The 12,296-nt window shown below is 43.4% G+C and overlaps 1 protein-coding gene across 2 annotated transcripts in view; it reads left to right on the top strand.

Annotated features, from left to right (window-relative positions):
- The window catches only part of cfap36 (cilia and flagella associated protein 36), a 53,585-nt gene extending 46,238 nt beyond the window's left edge, over nucleotides 1-7,347 (top strand). For both annotated transcript variants that reach the window (XM_052013041.1, XM_052013040.1), the window contains one exon: nucleotides 6,914-7,347. In XM_052013041.1, coding sequence (XP_051869001.1) covers nucleotides 6,914-6,994 — 81 coding nt within the window. In that variant the 3' untranslated portion in view covers nucleotides 6,995-7,347. The remainder of the gene's footprint in view (nucleotides 1-6,913) is intronic.
- The last annotated feature ends 4,949 nt before the right edge of the window (nucleotides 7,348-12,296 follow it).

Below are 12,296 nucleotides of genomic sequence, written 5' to 3'. Positions count from 1 at the left end.
TTTAACCCAAATTCCATCCTTGTTTTACTGTTGTGGGTTTGGGTTTAGCAAGGCAACCCTCTGTGAAAAGACTGGAGTTATTCAGTTGGAGCACTGTGATTCAGAATTGCATTTAATGTCTGTGGATTTCTCAGAGTTCAGGAAGCCTGGCAGCTGGAAGGAAGTGCAAGCTAGTGTCTGCAGAAGTTAAGCTAAGCCCAAAATCAGTGTCAGGGCAAAGAACGGACTATTTACTCAGTCATCTTGTTGGACACGTCCCCCATGCCTTGTCTTCTGCTTACCACGATAAAGCCCTTATTACCAACAGATAGTGCTTGTCACTGAGTTTTCTGGTTGCTTTTCTTCACAGATCCCTGCTTTTCTTTTTTTTCCTCTTTCTCTTTTACTCTCTTTCCTCCCCGCCTCCCCCCCCCCCCCCCCGGTCAACGGAGGGAAAACAAACCTTGCCCTATTTTAACAGCTGGACCTTGTACTTTCATGTTTTCCTGGTGTTTTGCATTCAGAAGGCCATTGGTAAAATTCCACAATTAGTGTGCAAAATCAAAGCAAATGGGATTGGTGGTGATATACATGCATAGAATGAAAACTGATTTGAAAGATATTAACAGAAATGAATGATTTTCTCAGAGTGGCAGGTGGTGGCTAGTGGAGTACTGGAGGGATGAGTACTTGCACCCACCAGCCCCAACCCCCCCCAGTTGTTTACCGAATACATCAGTGATTTGAATGAGGGAATGAAATGTAATATTACTAAGTCTGCTGAAGACAGTAGGGGTTGTGAAGAGGCCTCAATGCAATTTAGACAGGTTGAGTGAGGGGGTAAAGGCAGTGTAATGTGCATAAATGCAAAGTTATCCACTAGACAAGAAAAAACAGAAGGACGAGATAGATTGAGAAATATTGTTGCACGAAGGGATCTAAGTGTCCTTGTACACCATTCCCTGTGCAGCAAACGGGGAAAACATTCAAGGTGCAGCAAGCATTTTAGTTTACATGATAAGAGATTTTCAATACAAGCAAGAATGTATTGTTACAATTATATTGAACACATCCTTGAATAAGAGAGGCTATGCTTGCCAGAGAGGAAGTACAGGTTCATTAGACCCCACCAGCCCAGGAAATATTCTGCCCCTTTCCAGGAATAGTCTAAACAGGGGGTTGGAGTGAGCGATAAATCTCATTTAGGACTGTGATTGGGAGAAACTACCTCACTTGGAGTGGAAACTCCTCAAGAAATTGAATGAGGAAGTTAGAAGAATCACCTTTTACCCAGTATAGGTTTATGAAACCACAATGTTTGAAGGGAATAATATATTTCAAGAGTTTGGAAAGTTAGATGGGTGACTACCAGGGGAGTAGGCAGACAGAGCAGGGTTCCCCTGTGGCCATTCCCCTCACTAACCTTTGTGGAGGATGACCTTTCAGAGGCCAGCAGCAATACCCAGCTCAGTGGCACTGTGCCCAGCCCTGTGGCAAAGGAGGGAAGGGTGAAGTCAGGCAGAGCAATAGTGATGGGGGACTCAGTAGTAAGGGGCACAGACAGGGGTTTCTGTGGCCGCAATAGAGATTCTAGGATGGTGTATTGGCTCCCTGATACCAGGGCCAAGGATGTCTCGCAGTGGGTACAGGACATTCTGAGAGGGGAGGGTGAGCAGCCAGAGGCTGTGGTCCATATTAGTACGAATGACATAGGCACGAGCAGGGATGAGGTCCTGCAAAGTGATTTTCAGGAGCTTGGTAGAAAGTTTAAAAAGCAGGACTTCCAAGGTTGTAATCTCAGGATTACTACTCATGCCACATGCTAGCGAGGTGAGGAATAGATACATAGTGCAGTTCAATATGTGGCTAAGGAGCTGGTGCAGGAGGGAGGGCTTCAGATTTATGGATTATTGGGCTCTCTTCCAGGGCAGGTGGGACCTGCACAAAGAAGACGGTTTGCATCTGAACTGGAGGGGAACCAATATCCTCGCCGGGCGGTTTGCTGGTGCCACTTGGGAGGGTTTAAACTAGAGTGGCAGGGGGATGGAAACCACAGCAGCAGGGCAACAGGTTGTGGGGTATTGGTTTATTATAGTCACTTGTACCGAGGTACATGAAAAACTTGTCTTGCATACCGATCATACAGATCAATTCATTACACAGTGCATTGAGGTAGTACAGGGTAAAAACAATAAAGGAATACAAAGTGTCACAGCTACAGGGGAAGTGCAGTGCAGGTGGACAATAAGGTGCAAGGTCATAACAAGGTAGATTGTGAAGTCAAGAGTCCATCTCATTATATAAGGGAACCGTTCAATAGTCTTGTAACAGTGGGATAGAAGCTGTCCTTGAGCCTGGTGGTATGTGCCCTCAGGCTCCTGTATCTTCTGCCTAATGGGCAAGGGGGAGAAGAGAGAATGACCCAGGTGGGTGGGGTCTTTGATTATGCTGGCTGCTTCACCAAGGCATCGAGAGGTATAGACAGACTCCTTGGAGGGGATGCTGGTGTCTGTGATGTGCTGGGCTGTGTCCACAACTCTCTGCAGCTTCTTGCAGTCCCAGGCAGAGCAGTTGCCATACCAAGCCATGATGCATCCAGGTGGGATGCTTTCTATGGTGCATCGATAAAAGTTGCTGAGTGTCAAAGGGGACATGCCAAATTTCTTTAGCCTCCTGAGGAAATAGAGGCGCTGGTGAGTTTTCTTGGCCGTGGCGTCTACGTGGTTGAATCAGGACAGGCTATTGGTGATATTCACTCCAAGGAACTTGAAGCTCTCAACCTTCTTGACCTCAGCACCATCAATGTAGACAGGTGCATGTACACCGCCCCCTTTCCTGAAGTCAATGACTAGCTTTGTTTTGCTGACACTGACGGAAAGGTTGTTGTCATGACACAAAGCTCTCTATCTCCTTCCTGGACTCCAACTCATCATTATTTGAGATACGGCCTACTTTGGTGGTATCATCTGCAAACTTGTAGATGGAGGGTTGAGGACAAGAAAGATGGTATGACAAGACAGACAGAGGAAGAACAGCAAGGGACAGGCTCGTAAACATGGTGGGACTGATGGACTGAAATGTGTTTATTTCAATGCCAGTATTATGGGTAAGGAGGATGAATTTAGAGCCTGGATCAGTACATGGAATTATGATGCTGTTGCTATTACAGAGACCTGGTTGTGTGAGGGACAGGACTGGCAGCTCAATGTTCCTGGGTTTTGTTGTTTTAGACGATGGAGACAGGGTAAAAGAGGTGGAGGGGTTGCAGTCCTAATAAGGGAGAATGTCACAGCAGTACTCAGAGAACATAGTGAATAGCTTATCCACAGAGGCAATTTGGGTGGAGCTCAGAAGTAGGATAGGTGCAATTACACTGATGGGATTATACTATAGGCCCCCCAATAGCCACCGAGAGGAGGAACAGATATGTAGGGAGATTATAGAAAGGTGCAGAAACAAAGGGATGGCATAGTGGGAGGTTTAACTTCCCCAGTATTGATTGGCACTTCCTTAATACAAGAAGCTTAGATGGGGCGGGACTTCTTCAGTGCATCCAAGAGGGGTTCTTAAAACAGTATGTGGAGAGTCCAACTAGAGGAGAGCACATACTGGACCAAGTTTTGGAGAATGAGCCAGGCCAGGTGATAGGCCTGATAGTGGGTGAACATTTTGGGAATAGTGACCACAACTCAAATGTTTTAAGATGGTTATGAGCAAGGATAAAATTGGATCTTGTGGGAAGGTACTAAATTGGGGGAGAGCGAATTACGACAGGATAAGACTGGAGCTAAGGGGTGTTGATTAGGAGCAGCTGTTGTCAGACAAGTCCATGTCTGACATGTGGGAGTTGTTTAAAGATCAGCTGATCAGAGCTTAGGATCAGCATGTTTTGGAGGGGGGTAAGGACAAGGACAGTAAGGTAAGGGAACCTTAGATGACCCAAGAGGTCCTAAACTTAGTCAGGAAGAAAAAGGAAGCATATGTAAGGTTTAGGAAGCTAAAATCAGACTGGGCCCTTGTGGAATATAAAGATAGCAGGAGAGTGCTCAAGCAGGCGATTAGGAAGGCCAAAAGGGGCCACGAAATGTCCTTAGTGAGCAGAATCAAGGAAAATCCCCAAGGCATTTCACTTATATTAAGAAAAAAAAGATAACTAAGGAGAGGGTAGGTTCACTCAAGGATAAAGGAAGGAATTTGTGCTTGGAGTCAGAGCAAGTGGCTGAGGTACTAAATGAGTACTTTGTGTCAGTATTTACTGAGAAGTTGTTGAAGGATAATGAAAACAGAGTGGGGCATGCTAATGTGCTGGGACATTTTGAGATTAAGGAGGGGTGGTGCTGGGTCTTCTGAAAAGCATTAAGGTGGATAAGTATCCAGGGCCTGATGGCATATATCCCAAAATATTGAAAGGAGCAAGCAAGGAGATTGAGTTGAGATATCTTTATTAGTCACATGTACATCAAAACACACAGTGAAATGCATCTTTTGCATAGAGTGTTCTGGGGGCAGCCCGCAAGTGTCGCTATGCTTCCGGCACCAACATAGCATGCCCACAACTTCCTAACCCATACGTCTTTGGAATGTGGGAGGAAACCACAGCACCCGGAGGAAACCCACACAGTCACAGGGAGAACATACAAACTCCTTACAGACAGTGGCCAGAATTGAACCTGGGTCGCTGGCGCTGTAATAGTATTACGCTAACAACAACACTACTGTGCTTGCCTAGGGCTTTTGAGGATCTTTGTGCCCTCACTAACAACAGGTGAGGTACCGGAGAGCAGCAAATGTTGTTCCTTTGTTCAGGAAGGGAAATAGGGATAATCCAGGTAATTACAGGGCAGTGAGCCTCACGTCAGTGGTAGGGAAAGCTATTGGAGAGGATACTGAGGGATAGGATTTATGTACATTCAGAAAAGGCATGGCTTGCTTAAGGACTGCCAGCATGGCTTTGTGCTGGGCAGATCATGACTTAAACTTTGTCACCTCCTCAAAAAAACTCGACCAAGGTGCATAATGAGAGCAAGGCAGTGGACGTTATCTACATGGACTTTAGTAAGGCATTTGATATAGGTTGATTCAGAAGGATGCTTGGGATTCAAGATAAATTGCAAGTTTTGATTTGGAACTGGCTTGCCCATAGAAGACAGAGTAGGGGTGGAAGGCTATTATTTCTGGCTGTTGTTTGTGATTATGTATCAATGATTTGGATGAAAACGTAGATGGATGGATAAGCAAGTTTGTGATTGGTGAATTGGTGAACCGAGATTGGTGGAGTTGTGGACAGTGTATAGAATACAGTGGGATATGAGTCAATTACAGATGTGAGCAGAGAAGTGGCAGATAGAGTTAAAATCTGGGCAAGTGTGAGGTGTTGAACTTTGAGGTCAAATGAAAGAAAGTATACAGTTAATGGTAGGCCCCCAATAGCATTGAGGTACATCAGGATCTTGGGGTTTAGGTCCTCAGTTCATTGAAAGTGGCTACGCAAGTGGATTAAGTGGTAAAGAGGGCATATGAAATGCTTGCCTTTGGTAGGGGTGTTGAGTACAAGAGTAGTCATACTGCAGCTATATAAAACTTTAGTCAGACCACACTTGGAGTACTGTGTGCAGTTCTGGTTGCCCCATTATAGGAAGGATGTGGAGACTGTGGAAAAAGTGCAGTAGAGGTTTACCAGGTTGCTGCAATGGGTTACTAGAGTAGTAGTGGAATTGGGTAGTTTGATTGAGTTTGAGGCTTTTAGATAGACACATGAATATGAAAGGTATGGAGGGATATGGATGACAAACAGAAGGACATTTAGTACAAATTGGCCTCAAGATTAGCAGAACATCATGGGTGATATGGTCTGTCTAGTGCTGTAGTGTTCTATGTTCATATGAGGAAGGGAACAGAGTTTCCCTCATCGAGAGGGAAAGGCAGATAATGGCTTGAGTGGAGAATTAAGGAACTGGTTGGGGCAAGTAGCTGGTTTCTGTATTCTATGCCCTATGGATCGTTGATAATCTAGTTAGTGAATATAACATTGAAAAGCATAAATTAAGTGATTTTTGTAATTTCTACTCATTTACTTTTACTACACTTACCATGAATCTAATTCATTTTTTCCCCCATTCCCTTTCTGTATAGTTTTTCCATTCTGACAGCATGGAGATATTAATAATTCTACCTGTGTAGCAAATAGTAAAATAAGGGCTTGTTTCCAAAAAGTATTACTCTATGACACTGTATGAGTCATTAGTCACAATAGATTTATTCAACCTACATTTTTTTGTTTCCCCACACTGAAGACCTTTATCCTGGTTTTGCTTTAATTGTATGACTGTTAGAATGTCTTGGACCATATTTCCTTTTCTATTGTGGCCAGTTCAATGAGTGATTGAAAATAGAACATTCATTGATATTAGAGTAGAACAGCCTGGGAAGACTCACAAAGAATACATTTCATGATGTATAGGCACACTAATACCTAGAACATAGAACAATTTTAGCACAATTCAGGGCCTTCGGCCCACAACATTTGTAATTTTCTTTTGCATTACACTGGGTCCAGGCACTTGGGTTAGATGCTATTGCATACAACTTAATCTTTGATTTGGCTGCACTTGATACCTTAGTCATTTTAGCATGAAGAATGTTCTTAACATTCAGCAGCTGGTGGAGCAAGTGGGGGTGAGAGAGGTTAATTCTGTTACATGCCTCTTCTGACACCACAGTTTTAGTTGGCTGTTGGTGGAGCATCTTTGACTGCACAAGAGGTGATTGTGGGCACTAATGACTGAAGGCCTTCAAACAAAATCATAATGTAAAGAGATTATTTTCCTTGTTAGAGAAAAAGCAGGTATTAGCATCGTTGATGGTCTTTAAGTAGTAGATTTGGAGATAATGCAGAAATAATGACCAGTACAATGTATCTTTTTTCTTTACATAGTTATCTGAAGAAGAAAAGCAGAAAATTCAGAAAAGGAAACATTTGGCAGAAAAACTTAAACAGGAAGTTATCAAAAAATAAAATGTGGACAGCAGAGGATACAAAATCCATCATTTTAATTGAGAGATCCAACTACAATATTTCATTGAACTGCATTAAAGTTGAAGCACTATGTATTGTGACTCTTACCAGTGGTAATTTGCTGATGGTATTGAAACACTTTAGCTGCAATTTGAATTGGCCTATCTTTTACTTAATTTATCAGCTGCACGAGTAAATTAAATTGTTTGCGACTTAGAATGCTAAATGGTAGTTGTATTGTTCTTATGAATTATAATGTAGTTCAAAACTATTGTTACCTGCAGAACACTAACTTTCAATTACCATCTCATCATTAACAATGTGCTTGTGTAAATAAACCAGCTTATTACAGACTCAGACTTGCTAGGAGTTAAATATAAACTGTAATGGTATAAACAGTGAAGGCTTACAAGCTGAGAGGATCTAGATATGTCCAGACCTGTGGTGAAACATTGACAATTCTGATTGTCAAATTAACCACTAAGTTTTGGAAAACAATTTCTTCTTTCAATTACAATAATTTTCTAACTGAAGATACACAAAGATGTTCAATGAAGGCATCTGGGCTATTCATCACCTCCTTTCATATGGCTGATGCAAAAATTATAGATATTGTTGTTTAGCATCAGTAGTTAGGCAGTTGATCCAGCTACTATCTAGCATAGAACAGTACAGCAAAGGAACAGGCCCTTCAGCTCACAATGTTGTGCTGAACTAATCAAATGCCCAACTAAACTAATCCCTTGTGCCTACACAATGTCCATATCTTTCCATTTCCTGCACATTCATGTGCCTATCGAAGACACTCTTGAACTCCCCAATTGTATTTGCCTCCACCCCAGATGCAGCCTAACTAAAGTTTTATAAAGCTGCATCACAACTTCCTGACTCTTGAATTCGATGCCTTGACTGATAAATGAAGCCACTTTCAGGGAACTATGAACTTGGATCTCAAGATCCTTCTGCTCATCAACACTGTTAAGGGTCTTGCCATTAACAGTGCACTCTTTACATTTGATCTCCCAAGGTGCAACACTTCACATTTGGCCGAGTTAAACTCCATCTCCCATTTCTCCACCCATATCTACAATTGATATACAATCCTACAGTATCCTCTGGCAGTCTTCTACACCACCCACAACGCCCCCAATCTTCAAATCATCTGCAAACTTACGAACCCATCGACCTACATTTTCATCCAGGTCATTTATATACATCACAAGGAAGGATCCCTTCGGAACAATAGTCCCATCGACCACTAGCCATGTATCTTAATCTGGATGAGCCTTCCATGAGCCTTCCATGAGGGACCTTGTCAAATGCCTTTCTAAAATTCATGTTGACAACATCCACAGCTCTACCTTCATCAATCACCCTTGTCACCTCAAAAAAAACTCAATCAAGTTATTAAGACATGACTTGCACTGCACAATTAGGCCATGGTTTTCCAGATGCTCATAAATTCTATACCTAAGAACTTCCCTACCAGTGACGTGAGACTCACCGGGCTATAGTTTGCAGGATTATCCCCATTTCCCTTCATGAATAATGGAACATGAGCTACTTGCCAATCCTCCGGGACCTCACCAGTGGCTAGAGAGGACACGGAGATATTGGTCAAGACACCAGCAATCTCATCTCTTGCCTCTCTCAATACCTGGGGTATATCCTGTCAGGCCCTGGGGATGTCCACCTTAATGTTCTTTAAGAGACCCAACGCTACCTCCTTTATCTCAAAATGCCCTAGCAAATTAGCATGCTCCGCACTGATCTCCCTATCCTCCATATCCTCTTTCTTGGTAAATACTGATGCAAAGTACTCATTTAGGACCTCACCGACATAGTCTATCCTTGAGTGATCCTATCAGAATCAAGTTTATCATCATTGACGTATGTTGTGTAATTTATTGTTTTGTCAGCAGTACAATGCAAGACATAGAAATTACCGAGTCACAAAAATAAATAAATAGTGCAAAAGAAGAATAACGAGGTAACCTACTCCCTAGTTATACTCTTGCACGTGATGTATGTATAGAATGCTTTGGGATTCTCCTTAATCCTACTTGCCAAGGAATTTTCATGGCCCTCCTGGCTTTCCTAATTCCCTTGGAGTTCTTTTCTGGCTTCTTTATAATCTTCAAGGGTTCTGTTTGATCTTTACATACATTTTTGTTTATCTTCTCTACTAAATTCACCACCTCTCTTGACATCCAAGGTTCCCTGACTTTGCCATCATTGTCCTTCCTTCCTGGAACATACCCGTCCTGTCTCTGTGCAGTTGGTCTTTAAACACCCTCCACGTCAGATGTGGACTTGCCTAAAAACAGCTCTTCCCCATCAACTCTCCCTAGTTCCTGCCCAATGCTCTCGTAATTTGCCCTGCTCCAATTTCATACTCTCCCGCAAGATTCATACTTATTCTTATCTATAGCTATCTTAAAACTTTAGTTGTGATCACTGTTCCCCAACTGTTCTCCCACTGAATGGTCAGTCACCTGACCAGGCTCATTACCCAACACCAGGTCCAGTACAGCCCCTCTTGTTGGACGACCTGCATATTGATTGAAGAAACCCTCATGGATGCACCAAACAAATTCTGCCCCACCTGAACTTCTTGTACTAAGGAGGTCCCAGTCTTTACATTAGGGAAGCTGAAATCACCCACTACAACAACCCTGTTATTTTTACACTTTTCCTTTATCTGCCTGCATATCTGTTCCTCAATGTCCCAGTGGCTGTTGGGAGGTCAGAGTGATTGCACCTTTCTTATTTTTAAGTTCTACTCACATAGACTCAGTGGATGAGCCCTCCATTATGTTCCCTCTGAGGGCAGCTGTGATATTGTCCCTGATTAATAACACAACTCCCCATCCCCGTCTTTTACCTCCTCTTTTTCTAAAAGATCAAAACTCTGGAACATTAAGCACCCATTCCTGTTCCTCTCTCAACCAAGTCTCTGTTATGGCCACAACATTGTAGTTCCATGTACTGATCCATGCTCTAAGTTCATCACCCTTACCCATAACACTCTTAGCATTAAAATACACAACCTCACAAAGAAGCTACACCTGCTGGGCCTTAGCACCTCCACCTGCAACTAGATTCTGGACTTCCTCTCTGAAAGGCCACAGTCAGTTTGCATTGGAAATACTCAGAAAACCTACAGCACAATTCAGGCCCTTTGGCCCACAAAGCTGTGCTGAACATGTCCCTGCCTTAGAAATTACTAGGTTTACCCATAGCCCTCTATTTTTCTAAGCTCCATGTACCTATCCAAAAGTCTCTTAAAAGACCCTATCGTATCCGCCTCCACCACCATTGCCAGCAGCCCATTCCACGCACTCACCACTCTGAGTAAAAGACTTACCCCTGACATGTCCTCTATACCTACTCCCCAGCACCTTAAACCTGTGTCCTCTTGTGGCAACCATTATAGCCCTGGGAAAATGCCTCAGGCTATTCACACGATCAATGCCTCTCATCATTTTATACAATCTAAATAAACTTACTTCTTAACGATGAAAACATTGTGATACCAAAGAAAGGACAAAGATCTTTACAAGTACTGGACTTTCAAAGTCAGAGCTGCCTATTATGAGAATGTCAAAGCTTCTAGTTCTCCTAACAATTCTCCTACAATTCTTCAGTCCATGCCTTCTAATTACAGAATTACAAAGCAACTGAAAGAACTCATCAATGCCCTTAATGTTTTTAAACAAAATAGTCAAAGGAACAGTATTACACCATGAATCGGCATGACACTGACAAATAGCTTAGATCAACCGAAACCCAAGTCGATAGATGGATTACTGATTGGTAGGTTTGATTCCACCCCATTCTCAACTCAAACTCAGTTGGTTTTTCTGCTATCTCACCCCAAAGTAACTTCAAGAGACAACTTACCCAAGATGGGTCTGGGATACGAGAAACATGTTCTTGGAAAGCAGGGGACTCGTGACCCTCCATATGCCAGCGTACTAACGTATTGATAGTTTTGGAGATTGGCCCACCTCAAACTTCACCAGGCTGAGCACTGAAGCCCCCCAGGGCTGCGTGCTCAGTGCACTGCTGTTCATGCTGCTGACCCACGACTGCCCTGCCAACTCAAGCTCTAACCACATCAAGTTTGCTGAGGACACAACAGTGGTGGGCCTCATCAGCAGGAAAGATGAAACAGCTTACAGAGGTGGAGAGGCTGGTGGACTGGTGCTCAGTCAACAATATCTCCTTGAACGTGGACAAAACAAGGGAGATGGCTGTGGATTTTAGAAAGGCCCTGGCTGACCACTCACCTCTGTGCATCAATGGCATCATTGTACAGAGCATCAGCTGCTATAAGTTCTTGGGAATACGCATAGCAGACGACCTGTCCTGGTCAACCAACACCTCCTCCCTAGCCAAGGCAGCACAGCAGCATCTCCACTTCCTACGGCAGCTGAAGAGAGCAAACCTGCCCTCCCCACATTCTACAGGGGTACCATTGAGTGTCCTGACCAGCTGCATCTCTGCCTGGTACAGTAACTGTAACACCTCAAACCACAAGACTCTGCAGAGAACTGCGAGCACAGCTGGAAAGATCATTGGAGTACCTCTTACCTCCATCCTGGACATCTCCAACACTCGATGCACCCGCAAGGCCTGCAGAATCATAGATGACCCCTCTCATGAGCATCCAGCTCTCACCCAGCTCTTACCGGAGCATCTGGGCCAGAACTACTAGACTGTACAACAGCTTTTCTCCCCCCAGGCTGTCAGGCTCCTGAACACCCCAGAGGCAGTCTCAGACAAATGCCACGTCAAAAGTCCTGATTTGCACAATGACGCATGAGAACTTTGGCTGCTGCTGAACATGTTTATACACCTAGTGCAATACACTGAGTTCTGTATTTTCTTTGTCCAACTCAGTTTTGCGCTAACCCTGCACTAATTTTGTATCCTGTATATACCACTTTTGCACTATTTGCGTTTGCACAATTTTTCTGTCTGCCTTTATTGTATGTCCTCTGTTGTGAGAGTCTGGGGGAAACAACATTTCGTTCTTCCATGTGTTTTACAGCATATGGGTGAATGACAATAAAGTACAACTTGACTTGACTTCAACCCATCTGTCCCATCGTGTCTATTACTTTGCTCCTGCCTGTTTTTACTGGTCATGACATCGACTTTCCTCTCAATCCCTCCACTTTCTGACTTGGTGCTCTGGTTCCCATCCTCTTGCCAAACTAGTTTAAACCCTCCTGAATAACAGATCTAATATCCAAATCGATTACAGTATCCCATAAAATTCTGACTCTTTACTACC

Source organism: Pristis pectinata, chromosome 3, assembly GCF_009764475.1.
Source record: "Pristis pectinata isolate sPriPec2 chromosome 3, sPriPec2.1.pri, whole genome shotgun sequence".
Taxonomy (NCBI): domain Eukaryota; kingdom Metazoa; phylum Chordata; class Chondrichthyes; order Rhinopristiformes; family Pristidae; genus Pristis; species Pristis pectinata.
This window is presented reverse-complemented; position numbering and strand designations above follow the sequence as displayed.